The sequence below is a fragment of the Leiobunum rupestre genome, chromosome 4 (assembly GCF_980474605.1).
Source record: "Leiobunum rupestre chromosome 4, qqLeiRupe1.1.hap1, whole genome shotgun sequence".
NCBI lineage: Eukaryota > Metazoa > Arthropoda > Arachnida > Opiliones > Sclerosomatidae > Leiobunum > Leiobunum rupestre.
The window spans coordinates 67,881,404-67,902,832 of NC_143387.1; the positions used below are offsets into that span (position 1 = coordinate 67,881,404).

At 38.6% G+C, this 21,429-nt stretch overlaps 1 protein-coding gene across 4 annotated transcripts in view; it reads right to left on the reverse strand.

Moving 5' to 3' along the window:
• The window catches only part of sli (slit guidance ligand), a 214,907-nt gene that overhangs the window by 79,261 nt on the left and 114,217 nt on the right, over nt 1-21,429 (reverse strand). For all 4 annotated transcript variants that reach the window (XM_090173981.1, XM_090173980.1, XM_090173982.1 and 1 more), the window contains exons 5-8: nt 16,834-16,905; nt 9,598-9,669; nt 9,216-9,287; nt 2,244-2,407 (exon numbers count right to left, since the gene is read on the reverse strand). In XM_090173981.1, coding sequence (XP_090030107.1) covers nt 2,244-2,407; nt 9,216-9,287; nt 9,598-9,669; nt 16,834-16,905 — 380 coding nt within the window. The remainder of the gene's footprint in view (nt 1-2,243; nt 2,408-9,215; nt 9,288-9,597; nt 9,670-16,833; nt 16,906-21,429) is intronic.

Consider the following 21,429-nt stretch of genomic DNA (forward strand, 5'->3'; position numbering starts at 1 on the left):
AAAAATCTCGGGTTTGAAAAATTCTACGAGTAAACAGATTCCCTACAATTCAGTTCCTTCTACTTGAGAAATATACCTACCGCTTCGATTTGCTCGTGCTACGGAGGAGAAAAATTCGCGCAAAATTTCTAGATTTTTAGAGCGAAAAAGGTCAGTTTCGGACCCAAAATTAGTACGCTTAGGCTTGGAAATTTGTTTCGACAATGCCATTTTTGGAAAGACAACGTCCAGGGCTTCAAAACAAGCCCTCATTCGTTCGATTATATTACTATCGACTTTTCGTGCAACCAACACATTAAGTAAAATCCATAAGAAATTTTATTATCCACGTTACGACATTAGTTTAGAATTATAATTAATTTTGCATCAAATTATTCGGGAAATTTATTCAAATCTATCCTATTTTAATGAAAAATATCACCTGAAATACGCAATATATTAGACAAAATATATTAAATCTATATGCCTATAGTCCCCAAAGTTTGGTGGGCAATTTTTCCACTTGAGGGGTGTGTAAATCATTACATTGTAACATTTGGCCTTAGTAGTATAGTACGTTTGGCTTTAAAAACAGGTTTCAAAGCGGGTTCATCCCGGACCTCAGGGTCGAACTTCTCAAACTAGGCTCCCGCGCCGTATATCCCCAACCCAGCCCTCTAATTTCCCGCGTGGGTACGGCGCTGAAGTAAGATATAGTGAGAGGTCACGTTTTAATCCGGTATTTGCGACGAGGGCAAGATTATAACGAGTTGTCCGAAAAGCGAGGTTAGCGGACGAAAAAAGGATTAGTACGAAGCTTACCGGGACAGAGAAAATAAAGCGGAAGCAGGCCTAGGGTGTCAAAGCCGACTTCGCCGGTAATATATAAGTTCCGAGGGATCAAATTGAGTATTGACCCGCGAGGGATCAATTGGGAATGTCCGAGAATGACCCGGCTTTAATCCCGTCTTCTTGGGAACGGCTTTATAACAGATGGCCGCGACACTGCGCGGGCTGCTGGTCAAGCTGGGATTAAAATCGCAATTTGATAGCTGGCAGGATTTGCTGTCACCCGCGCAATTCGGAGACAGCAATTGGAGGCGGAATCGGCTCCACCGCGATTCAATTTACGAGGAGACTAGTCTTACGGGGCTCCAAGAAAGGTAACCTTACAACATGTACATTGATATTGCTAACTTTATTAAGACGTTGTTACCTTATCAACAGAACTGGCATCAAATTAACACGCGCAGTTTGACAACGTACCGATGTAATTTTATAGACAAAGATGAAACGGCCAATAACGTCAACATTTAAGGGGAACGGTCAAACTTTAACCAGTTAGATAGCCCTATAACCCGTTAAAAACAATTTATGGGGAAAACCGCAACAAAAAATATTAAGTGGTTAATATTTAATAAAATAAAGAAATTTCGGAAATTGAAAAGCGCGCGTCCGCCGCGACACCTGGTGAGAAATCGGTGAGATAGAAAAACAACATAAAAACGCGCGCTGCTGAAGACGCGAAAGATTTGTTTTGCACGCGCTGCGCGTTCCAGTTATATGAGACCTAAGCGCGATTTTAAAAGTTAGGGTAGTTCGCAAATTGCTCACTAAGGTGCTGCTGGCGCCTGCGATACACCTTAAGATGGCGGCGAAAATTCAAACCCAAATACTTGGCGTTGTTTTGCGTTTAAAATTTTTAGGCCAAAAACTATTTTTTCAATAGGCGATTTTATAAAGTAAAATGGCCTTCTTGTTTTGATGGGAAAGACTACCTTCCACTATGCTTCCATTAGCTTCCCCACCAAACAGCCTATGAATTCATCCATAGGCTTTAACTGTACTATTTCGTCGTCCCATTTTAACAAGTTCAGCAAGCATATCCGACTTTATACTAGCGCCTATTCAAAATAAGGTACGTGTAAGTATATTGACCGTCTTGCTGATCTTTTGATACGCGAATAAGGTGATATTTGGAAAAGCTTGGCCGTTCCCCTTTAAGTTAAAGACAAAACTATTTTTTAGCAGATTGAGCTGACATTTTTCAGTGCAGTTCACGAATTTACTAAGTCGCCATTTTGCGACACCGCGACGAGAAATAAAGGTTTTCGTTTTATAACTTTTTTAAAGTGTTTTTTGCCTTTACAATCACGCGGTTTTATTTCTTTTCAAATAGTTCGGTGACGTCATTGGCGAAGAAAACGAACATCCTAGAGTGAATTTCTATAATTCTACTTTCAATAATAACGAAATGAACTCACCGGTGCATTTGAATTCGTTCTCGCTGAGTTCGGCAATTTCCTTGTTCCGGAGGTAGAAGGGTAAGTGACATTTAGAGAAGAGACCCAAACGGTTGTTGAGTCGCAGCCAGCCAGCTAGCCACGACAGTTGGCAATCACAGCTAAACGGGTTATCAGAAATCCGTCTGTAACGAAAAAATTCATTAGAAACAAAAATCAAAATTTAATAACTTATTAGTTTGTTTCATTTTTTTTTAAGAATTTGACAATAATAATTATTAACGGACTGTTTGTACCAGTGAACATTTTCGCACCAAAAAGACAATTGTGCGACATTTTTTGAAAAAAAAAAATATTAGTAATTCTTAATATATCTGGTACTACAAAATATGTCAAATTACATAAATACAAATATTTAATATTAATATTATCATTTAGTTGCATTCAATCAAAAGAAAGTTTACGAAATTATTAGATTTTAATTGGAGTACCGTTCAGACTATGAAACTTTATTGGTGCCAAATTAGTTGGTCATGTACCAATATTTTGTAACGGTACCTACGCTGTTCACACCTCTTCACCAAAAAATTAATTGATGTTTAATTTCTGTGGGTCACAATAGTACAGCAATTATCCACAAGAGGGCTAACGTTTTGAGGTCCTCCAATGAAATTACTTGTTTTCAATTGTCATCTGTTAATGCCATACAGAATCTTGTATGAAATTTAGTAATTAGGTTTAGCCTGTCAAAAATATTTATGTTTGCTATTTCGATAATATGAATATTACATAGTGAGAAGACGACGGTTATCAGGGCAAGAGTTAACTCTTACAAAATCAGTAAATAATCATAAATAAAGGCATTTGCAGTTAATATTTTTACCTATTTTCGTTCAAACAAAAATAAATTAAAATTTACGAAATAAATATATCGCTAAGCCTTGGCAATTAATCTAGTCAAGTTTCAAAACGTTGACCATCAAAGCAATAACGAAAACCCTCCTCATCCTTGCGACTGAAAGCCAACTACCTAAAGGCTAAATCAGTTCTATATTCAAGATTGAAATGAGTACATTCAAGCCGATACGGAAACGCTGACGATAAGGATTAAAATTCAACCAAGGCCTATTTTCCCTTTAAGCCTCGCTCGCTCTCAAAGAGATTGCCACGTCTAATTTAAGTCAACAAACGTATTCGAATTTAGCCGTTTATAAGACTCTATAGACAAGATGGGGATTTCGAAGATAAACAGCGAGCGCCGGTAAAAAGACCAATATAATTCATAATTAAGTTTGGCATTAATGGTCCTGAGATAATAAAAAATAACTAGGAAGACGAGGCTTAAGGAAAAGGCGCGAGGGGAGTGAATACACACCGCTATATAACATAAAAAGTCACTTAAATTAAAGGCAGGGGTGGAACAGTCAAAAGTAAGAGCCACGTAATAAGATCGAGAAAATAACAAGTTGCGCGCGTCGCTATATCAACGACTCACTTAATGCGCATCCTTTTGATTGCATAAAACCAAGGCTGTATTTATTTATTTATTTATTTATTTATATTTAAGGCTACCCGAGAGTATCACGGTCGAATTATCCCATATATAAATTAACCATATATAAATTAACCATATATAAATTAACCATATATAAATTAACCATATATAAATTAACCATATATAAATTAACCATATATAAATTAACCATATAAATTAACCATATATAAATTAACCATATATAAATTAACCATATATAAATTAACCATATATAAATTAAACATAATAAATTAACCATATGTAAATTAACCATATATAAATTTACCATATATAGATTAACCATATATAAATACCAACAGTTGAAAACAGAATCTAACCTGAGAAGTTACATTTTGTAGCAAAGAATAGACAATTCTTTCTTAAGAGATACAGGGTGTTTCAAAAGATTATGCAGAAATTTTAAGGAGTTGTAGGGGTGAGTTGAGAAGTATGCCTGTTTTTTCTCCATTTTCCTACGATGAGTTAAAAGAGCACCAGAGTAGGCTGCAACAAGCGCAAAACCAAGCAGCGGGGAAATGCGAAAATTAAGGTTTGGGTTCGTGTGATAGGTAAAAAAAGAATTTGTAAACAAATCGAGGTAACCAGCGTAAAAAGTTAAACTTAAACAGTATTTAAAGTCCCTGCTGCTTGGAGTTGCTAGTTGCAGCCTACTTCCAGGGGCTAGTAGGCCACACTTTGAAGCTCTCTGGCGCTCTTTTAACTCAGCGTAGGAAAATGGGGAAAAAACAAGCATACTTCTCAACTATACAGCTTCTTACAATTTTTGCATAATCTTTTGAAACATCCTGTATATAATAAGCTTAGTTCTAAGTATAGATATATGTACCAAGAATAAATATGTATTTTGAGCGAGAATGAACCGTACAATGACGCCATTTTGCTGGTGTAGTTTTAGTAAAACGCTAGGGTTAACAGTTTCAATCGTCAGTTCGCGGAAATTAATTATTTTAAAATGATTAAGAACTTCGTTTAACGGTAAATTTGGCTAACTGCCTGATCAAAAATTGTTCGAGTAGTTAAATTAGAAAGAGAGACCGAAAATTGTCATTTTATTCGATACCGAAGGTAATTGTAAAAGGTATCACCACAAAAGCCTAATTTGATCAACTTTGCCAACTTCTTTTCGAAGATATTCCTGTCATCATTTGCTATTTTATTTTAATAACCCTGGTTTAAAATCTGATCTGGTTTTGTTTAGGCCCCATAACGATAATAATTTAAACATTTTAAAGCGTAAATCTAATTTTCGTACGTTTTGTCGCTTCGATGAGATTACCAACAAAATGGCTACCTAATTAGTGCCTCTCTATGATATCACGCATTTTTTATTCTTTTGCACGAGCGAGTTGCACGCGCGCTAGTAAAACCTATATTCCTCGCGAGCTCCTCGTAGACTTGTAAATGCCACATTTCAACAAGAAGGCCACTTTACTTTATAAAAAGGACTATATTTCTTTTAAGATCTTTAGCGAAAGTTCTTCGAAAAATCGAAAACAAAAAACTTTCTCTACAAAGTATACGATGCTAACGCTTAGAATCTCTGCAGTTCCATATTCTTAGCAACTTGAATGCATTCTTGATAATATGAATATAAAATACCTTTATTAATTAATTGAAATATTCTGTAGAAGAAGATGTTTCTTTATAATTACGACTAATTGTTGTCTTGGGTTAACGTTTGCAGTTCCAAATTAGCCCTTTCGATTAACATAAAACCACGATAGAAGTTCATAATTCTAAGAATTTTCGTCTGTATAATTAGACGATTTGTTATTGTTAGCTTAGCTCGATTTGACCGTTACTTGGCTCTATGGAAACCGAAAGGGCTAATCGCTCTTTTAGTAAGAATTGCTTTAAAATAGTGTTGGTTTAAGCAAGGAGCAACAAACACACAAGGAGAACGCAACCCGTCAAAAGTCGTGGATTTTCTTGTGTACATTTTTCATTGGTTAGACGCTTTAGCGCCTGCTGCCATCGGAAGGGGAAAATTTTAAAATTGTCTTCCCCCTTTCCGTAAAACGCTCAGCGTTAAAGGTTCGTCCAACGAAATTTATACACAACACTGCGTTAGCATATTTAAAGGTTAGTCGCGTTCTCATTGGGTTTGTTGCTCCTTGGTTTAAACAGGAATCTATACTTTTACTTGGAATGCTTATCCTGCCGTATCGCATATGGTAAGATCACTCTGACGGCTTTGGCCCCGCCTACGAGAGAAAAAAAATATCATCTGCGCGCTCCCCTCTCACGTTGTTGTTTGTTAAGTTAACATAGTGACGTCAAAAAAAACCGTCAGCCACATCGAGACGAAAATCTGCCGCGATAAGCATTCCAAGTTAAGTAATATAGGGTTGGCTTAAGTGTAAAATAGGGTCAAGGCCCATTTTCATGCTCGCTGGTAGCGGATAAAAATTGTCAAAATTCGCATCCGCCACTCGCAAGCGTGAAAATAAAGCTAAAATATCTGTTTGAAACAGATCGACGCGGAAAGTGAAAAAGTGTGTAGCGGAAGCGGATTTTGTCGATTTTTACCCGCTACCAGCGAGCATGAAAATGGGGCTTAACAGCCACAACAGCGGAGATACAGATTCCAACAACTCCCTTCTTCTCATAAAAGTAGGCGAGGGCAAAATCTAACGTAAAAGGACAGGTATAAAATTCCCCCAACGGCATTCTGGGTACCCTAATTGGTCTATCGGCGAATCTTATAAGTCAAACAAACGCTGGAAATAAAAAAGCCTAATAAAAAGGCAGAACCAAAGCCGATATTTTATATACGGAGCAGCCGAATCCTCCCTGGGGTCCCTAAAACATTATTCGGGGCAAGACAACCCCACTTAACGCGGAACACCGGCTGGATCACTTCGCCTTAGAGCCTGTAGCATTCTCGTTTGTCAGCGGCCGTGCAATCGCATCGCGGTAAGGGCCAGAATATCGCGTCCATATCAGAGCTCAGACAATTATCGAACATGGTCACGAAGGGGGAGGGAGAAGAAAGACACGCGTAGCGCCCCCGCGCGCCTTTAATTGGAAGCTAATTAGATGGGTGTAAGCTACATCGCGGAGGTATTTTTGGGCGTAGCGCGCTAGAGATAAAATCAGGATCTCTCCGATTGAAGAACATCATTCTTGCATCTTTCATTTTTATGGGTGCCATTCTACAAGAAAACATACTTGAAGATGATATTTCTACGTCAGGATATTTTTTTTTCTTAAACCCAATTTTTTTTATCTCAATGGTTTTATTTTTATCAGCACACACGGATAAGAGAAAATAATTATACATCAATGGAAGGTTCGGAGAGCCAATCTATCATTAAAATATTATTAGGGGATATTTTAAGAATGGAAATTGATTTTAGGGGAAGATAAAACCACGGAATAGAATACCCTTAATCACGAGTAAACAATTTCCCCCTCAAAAAATGATTTCGTAATGCAGGGCGTGATCGTGTTCCGCTGATCAGGATCTGATGACGTCAATGGAAGATTGTAAATGAAATCAGTACCATCTACCGGCAATAAACTGAAATTTACGTTTTTCCCCCGCTGATATTAGCCTATTAGGGATCGTAAGGGGTGGAAATTTTTATCTTTCTTTGAACTTTTAAAAGTAGAATAATTTGACCATGGGTGCCCGGCAGTGTTTCCACTCTGCGGTCGAGATTTTCGCCTATTTTACGGGCAATTTAACCAGTTTTCGCCGGTCCTATAGTCGATTTTCGCCGCCGTTTTCGACGCAATTTCCCCCCATAGATTTACCTTAATTTCCTTTAATGTCACTGCATGTTTCTTCACTTTATTTCAATCTTAAATTTAGGCAATATAAAAACATTTTCGATAAAGTTTATATCTGCCAAAAAATTGAATGGGTTGCAATTAGGGGCACAGTAGGGGGACTACAGAGAAGATGATTTTATTATTTTTCTGACTGAGAATATCGAAAAATATTTTCGCCGCAAATTTCGCTGTTTTCAATGGTTTTCGCCGCTTTTTTGCCTTTTCGCCGGTTTTAAAATTTCTGGTGCTCACCAAGACAGTTTTCGCCGAAAACGCCCTTTTTCGCCGCAAAGTGGAATCACTGGTGCCCGAGTAAATTTTTACCTAGAAAATGGTGGTTTCGACCTTCAAAAAGCTTACCTCGAAAATATACTAATTAAGATCTTGTAAAAAATAAATAACTTCAATAGTTTCGATCATTCAAATGATGATATTTACAATTGAAAACTTGGGTACCCTTGAAATAGCCCCATCGCGGTGAGTGCAATCCGAGGTGCTGATTACTCACCGTAATTGGTATGCAAGACTATAGCTTTGACTGTACTAATGTTATCACAGATGTTATTACAGATTTAGCATAACAAAATGCTGTAATCAGTTTTTTTTATCCCGGTAATCGTTGTACAGATTTTTAAAAAGTGGTTAATACATCGGTGCAATATAATTATTATGTGTTTTGTTGGAATTTTTTCTACATCAATTTATAATTTTATAATAGTTCTAAGGCCAGAGGTACCCGACTTTCCAATTTGAAGGTCGAGGTCACCATTATCAAGGTCAAAATCGCCCGGTTTATAGTGGTTATTTTTTATTATAATATTTTAGTATATTATCGATATTGGAATTTTGAAGATTGAGATTGCCATAAATATAATCCATTTGGGCTACTCTAACTTAGGAAAAATAACGAATAAAAAATATTTGGTACGATGCCTACTACGTGTCCCAGTAGACGTAAGCCAACCAGGAAAACAGAGCTTCCAATTTTGACCAAGAGATAGCTCTACCATCGATTACAATGTACAAAAGTCAGCTTTTAAACCGAATTTGCGAAGTATTATTTTCCCAGACCAGGGTCTAAAGTAAAGTGCCTGCTTATGCAAATAAAGACACGAAATTCCCATGCAGCGTGTATACCTACGGCTTTTCCCCATAATACCGTGGGATCGTTGAACTAAATCCCCGACTAAATCAAACAGCGCGTGAAATTTCAAAGCATACAAGAAATCTAATCCGGAGTAGAAGCAGAAAAAAAATTATAATCAAAAATAAAATAAACAAACGAACAAATTCAGTCGCTTTCAAGAAGAAATTCCAACTTAAAAGCGTTCCTAAAATCTCTCGTATTAAGAATATATTTAATTCACGTGAACGAATAATTTTGGGCTGAACCCAGTTCGCCTCATGATTCCCGGAATATAAACCACGCCCCTACGCCTTCGCTAGTGTAATGATTCCCCATTTCTGCCCACCAGGGGGGGGGGGGGGGGACACTACCGTATGTGTAGGCGGAGAATATCTTCCGGAAATCATGAAAACAGAGGCAACAGTTGCAGTTACATATTCTCTGTTAACGTTAATAGATTCTTGTTTGAATGTTCGGATCCGGCGAAATAAAACACGAATTTACAAAAGGTAAAAATGAACCGAGAATAACTTACAGAACTCGCAGTTTCTTCATGCCATTGAATAGATCCTTGCCCAACGTCGTCAGATTATTTTTGTTCAACGTTCTACGCAAATTAAACGAGAGAAAAAAATGAGTGTATAACAACGTTTTACGGTGACTAACTATAGAACAAGAAAAAGACTGAGCCCCAGAGGCATAATTCGGCGGGGAAAAAACATCAAAAAGGTAATAAGTGTGCCTGGCATACGCGTATGTAAAAAAGAAACTCGATTCAATTCGGAAAAAACTATTCAAGCGATCAAAATCTTATTTTAACGAAAGATCATTCCAACCTAGACTTATTTTATTATATGAAAAAGATAGCTAAGGCTTACCAAAGAATGAATTAGAAAGTAAAAAAATAGGGTACTTACAGTATTTCCATATCTTTGAGACCCTTAACAGCTTCATCGTCTAAACAGGTGATTTCATTGTTGTCCATCTGCCTGGAAAGAAAGAGTTCCCATTACCAAGAATTTATTTAAGTAACTAAGAACGTAGGAGTCGGTGAATGAAGCTTTGACTGTACTAAATTGATTACGTTAACTGATTAGAAAGGGTGTACTTAGTTTAATATTTCTGTAAATGGTGTACCGGAGGTAATTAGCCCATCGCGTCGGTATAGTCAATCAATCAATCAATCAATCAAGTTTATTTTCGAAATATCTTTTTTACAAAGTTCAGTCGAGAGTCATTGAAAAAAGCAATTTAACTTGAAATATTAACGCCATCTAGGGGGAACTGTTTTTAAAATATTGTTCTATGGTACAATAATTAACAATCAAAACCAGTGGCGGCTTAAGAAGGCTGGGTTCACGGGGCGGCGGCAGTGTTTTGTGACACCCCCCAGGACCGTGCAGAAGTTTTCGCGGGTCCGTCTTCTTCAAGTTTAATCGTTCTGATTTGCACCCCCCCCCCCCTCGAGCTTCTCCGATGGCACCCCCTGCTGCCCTGGTACCCGGGGCGAACCGCCCCCCCGCCCCCCCTTAGGCCGCCACTGATCAAAACCCATATTTTCTCATTTATGATCTACATCGCTAAGTTCAACATTTACTAAAATTCCGCGAACTATATTAAGAGTTGGATTAATATTTTCTAACATAACATTTCGATTAATAATAAAACGTTGTTACGATCGTAGATCCGATTTAAAGGGACTATATATTTATATAATAAATCGAAAAAATGTCTAATACGTGCTACGAGTGGTTTTTAACGTAACTAGCGCCAATCATCCCTAGCTTTTGTTAAATCTGGGGGTGTAAATGTTAAATTCGTGATCCCCAGAAACATGGAAGGTCATACTCCCTTGAACTCTATATTTACGGACCCTAGGCAAAGTCTTCCATTTGGGTCCCATACACCTCCCAATCGGGCCCAATACACAGTATTTTTAATTTTCTCATTATAGGTCAATAAAGTATTAAAATGGCAACATTATTTAAATTGTAGTTAAAATACCAGAAATACTTTATGCGGAACCGTATTCGGGGTCCGTGGGCGGCGCAATGAATTGGGTCCCCAATAAATAGAGCCCCCAATAAATGGTGTTAGCTAGGAAGATTCAAGTGTACCTGGAGAAGAATTCGGCGGGCCACGGGAGAGGCTGCTCAAAGCCTCAAACCCTTGGACATAAAACTACAACGGGGCCATCTAGTGGGGAAAATGTGAACTAGGACCACGTGTTTGTCAAAGCAACAATATTTCCCCATAATTAAATTTAAAACTTAACATTCATTGCAACTTTCTTTGAAATTATATAGTTTTCGGACAAATTTCTTCGACGTGGCCTAAGCTAAAAACCGTTAAAGTTCGAAATACTGTCTAGCAGACGAATGTTTTGGTAACTCTTAGGTTACTTTGAAGCTTTGTAGGTGGCGCTAAAAACGTTATGTCCAAGTATTTGACACACCAGGCGACAGCTGTAGCCGAGCCGCGAGGCATTGGTCGGGGGAATACAAATTTCTTCTCCAGGTACACTTGAATCCTCCTAGGTGCAGTTAGTAGAAGATTTTTCGTTGTAGAATATAATCCCTTTAAAGCTAAACACGATTTGTTTTAGTACCACTTTGAGCCGTTAATGTCGTTAGGAGACCGCAACTAGGTCCCAACTCAACCCGATTGGTTATTCTATTTAATGAGACTTTGCTGATTGGACAGAGATTGTAGGATATTTGACGCTATAAACGGCTGATTGGATAGAGATTGTAGGATATTTGACGCTATACACGGCTGATTGGATAGAGATTGTAGGATATTTGACGCTATAAACGGCTGATTGGATAGAGATTGTAGGATATTTGACGCTATAAACGGCTGATTGGATAGAGATTGTAGGATATTTGACGCTATAAACGGCTGATTGGATAGAGATTGTAGGATATTTGACGCTATAAACGGCTGATTGGATAGAGATTGTAGGATATTTGACGCTATAAACGGCTGATTGGATAGAGATTGTAGGATATTTGACGCTATAAACGGCTGATTGGATAGAGATTGTAGGATATTTGACGCTATAAACCGCTGATTGGATAGAGACTGTAGCCTGTAGGATATTTGACGCTACTGACCGCTGATTAGTCTCTTGGGGGAATGGATGCTGATTTTTACTGTTGTTCGAGCAAAACGTAGCTTTAATGTAAAATGGACATTGTTTTCGAGTTGAATATCTAGGTCGTTAATGTAATATATACGAGTAGAAGACTAAAGGAATTAGGAGGCTAATTCAGCCAATAAGGCACCTTTGAAGGTCTTTCGTTGGTAAGCCCTATAACGGTCCCCGTATATAGTTTGGCTGGGCCATTAAAATCGCGCGAGGTTTTATTGAAAGCGAGTCGCGCACCGTCCATTTAATCTCAATTTGTCGTTTAATTAATCTAAATGAAAGTCAGGAAGGCGGACGCTAATGATGATGCTTAAGATGTTTCGGAACATGGCGCGGAAAGAAAATTCCACCGAGACAGAACAACCTTCATCATAAATCATTTTCGCGCACTGCAGAGCGTGCCTTATTAGAAATGCCACAAATCGACCTGTTATACGAGTCACTATACCACATTTAAATATATTATCATATACATAATATCAAAAGCGACATAAAACCCAAAAGTGTGTCATCCGTATCTTTCATCCTTTTGAATTATTTAATAATAATTATCAGCTAGGCTAATACCCTTGGTACCACCTTAGGCCTAAGTCATCAAGCGACTTTTAAAGCCGTTAATTCAGGTGGTAGGGTTAGGTTGCGTAGGAGGGTGGTGGCAAGCCCTTCATGACACGCGAGCAAACAGCTCCCTACACTAACTATTCCCGCTAATCTCTACAAGGTTTTATGGAAAGGGGAATCCGAAGAACTTGTGGGAAAACCCCTTAAAGAAGTAGGGAGAGAATTGCAAACTCTACGCGGAAGGAGTGTTTCAAGTTTTCACCCAGTGCCACAAGTTGCGATAGAACTCGGCTGTTCTTGCTGCTCTCCACTCCGCCATCCCACCTTACCCAGAGCTAATCTAACTATCGACTACAAAGCCTAGGAGAAGGGAAATACTGGAGGGAAAATATGGAGTTCCTAGGCCTGGCAATGTGGGGAATTCGGACACAAGATACTAGAGACACCTAGCGGACACCATAGTCAAAATTGCGTCCGCGTGTTCGTTGGGACTTGGTTAGAAATGCGTGCGGGTCTTAAAATCGTGTTAAAGATTTATTTATTTTGTCTTCAAATTAAATAAACATCTCCGAAATGAGTTTCGTAGAATCCAGGTAGAATATTCGTGTTTCAGCTTGTACAAAAAATCGTTGTGAATAGAATGAAAAGTAGGCCAAATTTACAGCGACAAAAAATTCCGCCTATTTTTACGATGGCGCTACGCTCGTATGTCCGAAATTGAATAGCTCTCGCGTTGCCGAAGCTAAAACAGCGAGTCCGTGATGGGGGAATACCAATTTCTGTTCCAGGTACGCAGTATTATATTCCTAGACCAAGCCAACCAGATGGCTAGTATTGGAACCGTTCTCTTTGGTCTAGGGGCTAATTTGTGTTGGTGCGATTTTCTATTGCCTCTTTAGTCGCGCCACACTTCGGAAGATGTCAGTTTTAGGGAACCAATGAGATACCGGGCAATGTTTGATTTATTTGAGAAGGGGTTTACTGTTCGAGCATGAGGGGGATTACGAGCGACTCTAAAAGTTACCTCAACATTGTTATTCTACCTAAGTGGAAAAAATAGCATTCTTGTTTGGTTCAAGAACCCATAGAAGTAACTAAGAACTGTGAAAATACGAAATGCTGGCACCTTGGAGCAACAAACACAAGGAGAACGCAGCTAATCTTTAAACATGCTAACGTGGTGTTGTGTACGAATTTCATTGGACGAACCTTTACGCTGAGCGTTTTACTGGCTGGGGGACGAAAATTTTCGAATTTTCCCCTTCCAACGGCAGCGAGTGCTAAAGCGTCTAACCAATGAAAACTGTACGCGAGAAAATGCACGACTTTTGACGGGTTGCGTTCTCCTTGTGTGCGGTGCTGTGTTTGTTGCTCCTAGCTGGCAACATGAAGTTCTACTTCTCAAACTCGGGGAATTGACTGGCGCCCTTTAGTGTTTACATTTTCATATGCTCTTGGAAAATTGAGTCTATATATTGTAATTTATTATTAAGATTATTTTTATAATTATAAATTATAAATTATAAATTGTAAATTATAATAATGAAAAAATGATTTCCCCATTTTATAATTTTAAATCAGAGCGGGTGAAAAATATCCCACCATTGCATTTTCCAGATGGCACTGCAGACATATGTTTAGGGCGTTTCCATTCTGCGAAGTATAACATCATGGCAACAGGGGACCATGTTATCTTACATAGTTCTTAGTTACTTATACGCGTTCTTGGTTGTATATTAGCTTTACCAAGAATGTATTGAGGTTGACTGGTTATCGCCAATATAGCCTCTGTTTTCATGATTCCCGGAAGATATTATCCGCCTACACACTAGAGAAAGCCCGCGATTGTACCGTCTTCCCGCTTAGAAAGCGAGGAAAGGTGGAGGGGCGTGGTTTTTCTTCCGGGAATCACGAGGCGAACAGGGTGCTGTCTAAATTCTTGGATTTTCTGATATGGGCATATTTCGGATGAAATCCAAAAGGTAGGAAACCGATTTCTGTGGTAATATTTGGCTAGAGGATATATCTAGGCAGTATTCATCTTTCCATAGTGCTAATGTATGTTCGCTAATTTTTCGAAATACGTTCGAAAGTAATATTAATAATAATAATAATAATAATAATAATAATCAGCTAGGCTAATACCCAGACACCACCTTAGGCCTAAGTCATCAAGCGACTTTTAAAGCCATTATCTCAGGTGGCCGGGTTACAATGCATAGGAGGGTGGTGGCAAGCCCTGCATGCCACGCGAGCCAACAGCTCCCTACACTTACTATTACCGTTAACCTCAACAAGTTTTTATGCAAGGGGAAACCGAATTGGGGGGTGACCATAGAATAAAGCACTAAACAAATTTAAAGCAAAAATGTTTTAACTGCTTCATTGGCACGCGCGTTTCGCACGTGGACTTCAAATACCAAAATCTTGATCGACTCGAGCGCGCGCTCTCTATCTTCAATAACTATTGCTAGTGACGTGAAAAAACATTTACACGTGACCTCCCGTATTTTATAGAAACACCTATTGTAATATTTGAATATAGTGACAAATTTAGAATGGCGACACCAGCGCCACCTACGTCCAATTATTTGTGTCACGTGATCTACGACATGGATGAAAAGTTAAAGTATAGTTGCTACCGCCTGACGCTTTTTAAAGAGTAAGTTGCAAATTATTCGTTACCGCCTTAATTTTGTTATTCATCGAAGCGCTTGCGTTTAAAATACCCAAAATATAAAGTTACTTTGCTTTCCGTTTCGTAGTTAATTAAAAATAATTAGTGGAACACCAAAACAATTGGAATTTTAGCGGGGTGATTGACGTTATTTCTTATTGGCCGCTATCCCCAACATAGAGTTAATGTAGATGCTATGGGGTAGGTACATTTGTTCGAATTTCAATCGTCCGAACGGTGGAACAAATGTTCGAATTACATTCGTCCGAACCGCCGAAATAACAAATGTTTCAATTGTTCGAATTGGACAACTTGTTTGTTTCATTCGTCCGAATCGGTAGCATCACTTGTCCCAATTCTGTCGCTAAATTAGTATTTCTTATTGCTGTTTTTTTTTGGTCCGGATTTTTTTTAGTGCAAGAATAAAAAATAAAAAACTACATTGTAAATATCATTGTTTATTAGTAAGTGGGAATTGCGTGGAATGTTGTGGATATTTTAGGTTAGGTTAGGTTAGGTTCACGTTAATGTTACCATTTATATTAACAATATTTAAAAAAAAAACAACCAATTCCTATTGTTCTAAAAAACGGACAAACGATTATTCGAACAAATGAAATTCGCCAGTAAAGTTAACATAAATTGAACGACTAAATCACCAACAAAAGTTGTGATAAATTTTTCGGGCAAATGAAATACGTTTTTGGACATACGATGTTGTTTTCCGGCATTCGGACAAATGATCATTCGGACATTTGTACCACCGTTCGGACAAATGAAATTCGAACAAATGTACCCAAATCAGATGCTACTGATTCAGTGGCTGAAACCAAAATATCTCCTGTAGAACCATGGGATTCTACTACTGAATTTAGTACGCGGGTACTTACATGTTTTTAAAAACACGCGCGTGCTAAATTGACATCACCATATCTACCTAGGATATTACAGGTATGATTTTGGTATGATAGTTTGAACTATATAATCTACCAGATGCAGTGGGAAAAATTCAGAGAAAACCGCAGTCTATGACGTTACAATCTAGGCGTGATAAAATTATCGTTCAAAATAAAATCGGATGTGGGGCGCTACACGTAATTTTATTTTTAATATTAAATGAACTTAACGACGGTATTTCAAGAAAAATATAAATTAGTTTAATTTCTATTCCGAAAATCTTTTTGCAACTTACTGTTTAAATATTTTTGCTGTCATCGCGATGAAATGGTCATACTTATAGCTATATTTTACTTATGATATACCTATAATATACTAATTTGATAGATATTGTTACGGGAAAATTTTCAAATTGCGTTAGGTGTGTTTGGTAATAGCTCGAAACCTATAGCGAATTCTGAGCTTTTCCGAGAGATTTATTATACACTTTATCCGCTGGCAAAGTATACTAGTAGCGGCATCTGGTGTCATAAGTACTAAACATGGGTGTGGTTTGTAATAAAGGTAGACAGGTGAAGAAAAAACAGGCACCTCTCCACCTCCCATAAAAAACTAAGAAACATTTATACGATCCCAAACAAAGAAGTTCTTGTTGGGAACATTTTTTTTTAAAAGATAAAATGTTTAAGATGGAGAGGACCCTAAATATAATCTTTCAAATTTTAGACCCGCGGTTTACTTCGCCTAATGAATAATAAGCCAGAAGAGATATTCTAAGAGTAGCTTCACCACTCCGCGAGTCATATATGCCACGTGGATAGAGGCCTACGAGAAGCATTAGTGATGAATTTGGACAAGTTAACTTACAAGTTCTTCAAGAGGGGAGTCCCTTTCAAAGTTTTCTTTCCGATGACGGTTAGTTTGTTGTGACTCAAGTCTCTGTAAAAGATAAAAACAAAATATATATATTTAGTATGGGAAATCATTAGAGGTTCGATTTTAATGCTTTTATTTATAATAGATGGCGCCAATTTATACCGTGTGTAGAGGAAGTGAATAAATATTTATTACAGAAAAGAACATAAGTCTAAAATTATTTTAAGCGATGTTTTATAAAAAATATAAAAGAAGATAATTACGGTGTAAAATGAAACAAGTAAAGTTTTAAATTTACGCTTCAAAGTGATGGCGCTATCTAGGTTTGGTTAGGTTAGGTTGGGTTGGGTAGGGCTAGGTTGGGTTGGATTGGGTAGGGCTAGGTTGGGTTGGGTTGGATTGGGTAGGGTTAGGTTGGGTTGGGTTGGGTTGGATTGGGTAGGGTTAGGGAGGGTTGGGTTGGGTAGGGCTAGGTTGGGTTGGATTGGGTAGGGCTAGGTTGGGTTGGATTGGGTAGGGTTAGGTTGGGTTGGATTGGGTAGGGCTAGGTTGGGTTGGATTGGGTAGGGCTAGGTTGGGTTGGATTGGGTAGGGTTAGGTGGTGTTACGTTAGGTTAGGTGGTGTTACGTTGGGTCAGGTGGTGTTACGTTAGGTCAGGTTGGGTTAGGTATTTAAAATTAGGTTTATTGGGGTTAGGTTAGGTTGGGTTGGATTGGGTAGGATTAGGTTGGGTTGGATTGGGTAGGGTTAGGTTGGGTTGGGTTAGGTTGGGTTGGGTTAGGTTGGGTTGGGTTGGGTTGGGTTAGGTTGCGTTACGTTAGGTCAGGTGGTGTTACGTTGGGTCAGGTGGTGTTACGTTGGGTCAGGTGGTGTTACGTTAGGTCAGGTTGGGTTAGGTATTTAAAATTAGGTTTATTGGGGTTAGGTTAGTTTGGGTTGGATTGGGTAGGATTAGGTTGGGTTGGATTGGGTAGGGTTAGGTTGGGTTGGGTTGGGTTGGGTTAGGTTGTGTTGGGTTGGGTTAGGTTGTGTTACGTTGGGTCAGGTGGTGTTATGTTGGTTCAGGTAGTGTTACGTTAGGTCAGGTTGGGTTAGGTATTTAAAATTAGGTTTATTGGGAGCGTTACCGCCAAATTAATGAATCTTCTCCCTTGTCATAAATCTTTCAAATGTCGGTTATTTTATTCAATAAGCATGTCTTTTTTGTGACAGATAAATAATAACGCCATCTAGTGAGTAGTTAGATAGGAAAGGAAACGGCTGAAAAATGGTGACGAACCGTGCTATGAAATCGCTGTCGTAAATGTTTTGTAGTGTCATACTTATGAATCTTATAATACACTTATGACATACTTATGATTTAATTGAATTATTATTTTCGATTAAATACAACAAATTATTTTGTATTTCATTTTACGACACAAGCGTGTTCACTTTGACAAAATAGTTCAATATAAAAAAACGTTTTTGATAAAAATGCTAAAACTACTTCGCGATAACAAATTAAAAAATTAGAGAAATTCTTTGAAACGTTCAAAAACGCGAAATAAATGTTTGTCGGTCATTTATCTCACGCATCTAGCATTATATTAAAAATGCCCCCTGGGTTGCGTGCCATATACGAAACAGCAATAAAATAATTTAATTAAAATGGCGATAAATCATTTAATTACAAAGTACACGGAGAAGAAAAATACACTCGACCAATTTGAACCCTTCATTTTTCGAGGCTGGCAGGCTAAAAACCCGCGTTCAGGGATGACAATTCCCCATTATACAATTAAGAAGGTTCTTATCTACCCCCTCCCAAATAAAGCCGGGCCAATAGGCCCGATTCTCTCCGCGTTTATCCTATCGCATCACGAACGAGAGATAAAAACCAAATATCGTGCTCCCATTTTTATCGTCTGTAAAAAAATGGATTGATCCGTCGCTCCGGGGTTTTAAAGATCAGCCAAAAAAATAACGACGAAATTTCCATCGCGGAGTAAAAATGTAAAGGAAATTCGTTACGAAGAAGAAAAGACTCGAGCGGCATTATCTGATAATAAAATGTGCCTCTAGTCTCTTGGGCTTTTTTTGGCCACAAAACCGAGCTTTTCGGGTTGAAAATCCCGCTCCGGGCCTTTACCACAATGTGTTCTACAAAAACGCCAGGATTACATCTGCATTTTTTTTAAAGGAAAAATCGAGCCAACTCTTTTTTTTCAACATTTTTTTAAGTGAGTGCAGAGAGGTGTTGATTAGTCCGATGGAATGCACGATTTTTCACGGTCACTTCCCACCATCGTGAGCGTTTATAGCCGCACGCTTTCTATGAATTTTATATTCCGATTTCTTCATTTCGATATACCTTTTATCATAAGGTTATAAAATGTCGTTTTTACAGAAAGTATGTCCGTTATCTATCTTCAACGAGTTCAATTATTAATGAGAGCCTATTACGCACTTTTTGCCACGTCGTCATAGTTAGCCCTGTCGAGGCGTTGGACTGCAGCACCATAGTTTACGTATTTTTATCACTAGAGAGCGCTTTTCTTACATTACTCATAGCAATCTGTAATTAATTCCCCTAACTGACACTCCTATGACGCCAACATTCTGGTATACATTGGCTATGGTACCCCTTTTATCGAGTCTTTACTTGCAGGGCTAATTTCAGTGGGCAGTTCAGTCGTTATACGGTAATTGGGTTGTTCTAATTGGGTAAATTTTTTGGTAGTTCTAAAAAATCCTTAAAATTGCGCCAGTGTAGCATTTCGTAAGGCAGATATGATATAGCGTATGTACGGCGGATATGCTATAGCGTATGTACGACTGATATGCTATAGCGTATGTATGGAGGATATGATATAGCGTATGTACGGCGGATATGCTATAGCGTATGTACGGCTGATATGCTATAGCGTATGTATGGAGGATATGCTATAGCGTCTGTACGGCTGATATGCTATAGCGTATGCACGGTGGATATGATATAGCAAATGTACGGTGGATATGCTATAGCGTCTGTACGGCTGATATGCTATAGCGTATGCACGGTGGATATGATATAGCAAATGCACGGCGGATATGCTATAGCGTCTGTACGGCTGATATGCTATAGCGTATGCACGGTGGATATGATATAGCAAATGTATGGAGGATATGCTATAGCGTCTGTACGGCTGATATGCTATAGCGTATGCACGGTGGATATGATATAGCAAATGTATGGAGGATATGCTATAGCGTCTGTACGGCTGATATGCTATAGCGTATGTACGGCGGATATGATATAGCAAATGTATGGAGGATATTCTATAGCGTATGTATGGAGGATATGATATAGCAAATGAACGGCTGATATGCTATAGCGTCTGTACGGCTGATATGCTATAGCGTATTCACGGTGGATATGATATAGCAAATGTACGGCGGATATGCTATAGCGTCTGTACGGCTGATATGCTATAGCGTATGCACGGTGGATATGATATAGCAAATGTACGGCGGATATGCTATAGCGTCTGTACGGCTGATATGCTATAGCGTATGCACGGTGGATATGATATAGCAAATGTATGGAGGATATGCTATAGCGTCTGTACGGCTGATATGCTATAGCGTATGCACGGTGGATATGATATAGCAAATGTATGGAGGATATGCTATAGCGTCTGTACGGCTGATATGCTATAGCGTATGCACGGTGGATATGATATAGCAAATGTATGGAGGATATGCTATAGCGTATGCACGGTGGATATGATATAGCAAATGTATGGAGGATATGCTATAGCGTCTGTACGGCTGATATGCTATAGCGTTTGCACGGTTGATATGATATAGCAAATGTATGGAGGATATGCTATAGCGTCTGTACGGCTGATATGCTATAACGTATGCACGGTGGATATGATATAGCAAATGTATGGAGGATATGCTATAGCGTCTGTACGGCTGATATGCTATAGCGTATGCACGGTGGATATGATATAGCAAATGTATGGAGGATATGCTACAGCAAATGTATGGAGGATATGCTATAGCGTCTGTACGGCTGATATGCTATAGCGTATGTACGGCGGATATGATATAGCAAATGTATAGAGGATATTCTATAGCGTATGTATGGAGGATATGATATAGCAAATGTACGGCAGATATGCTATAGCGTCTGTACGGCTGATATGCTATAGCGTATGCACGGTGGATATGATATAGCATATTTATGGAGGATATACTATAGCGTCTGTACGGCTGATATGCTATAGCGTATGCACGGCGAATATGATATAGCAAATGTATGGAGGATATTCTATAGCGTATGTATGGAGGATATTCTATAGCAAATGAACGGCTGATATGCTATAGCATATGAATGGCTTATGTGCTTAAGTGTAGTATCTTTTCGTATCAACTGTACTATTCACGGGTTTGGGTCATTGGTCCGAAAAACTTGTCGAGGTTAACGGTAATAGTTAGTGTAGGGAGCTGTTGGCTCTTGTGGCAGGAAGGGCTTGCCACCACCCTCCTACGCATTGTAACCCGGCCACCTGTTTAAAGGCATTATAAATCGCTAGATGACTTGGGCCTAAGGTGGT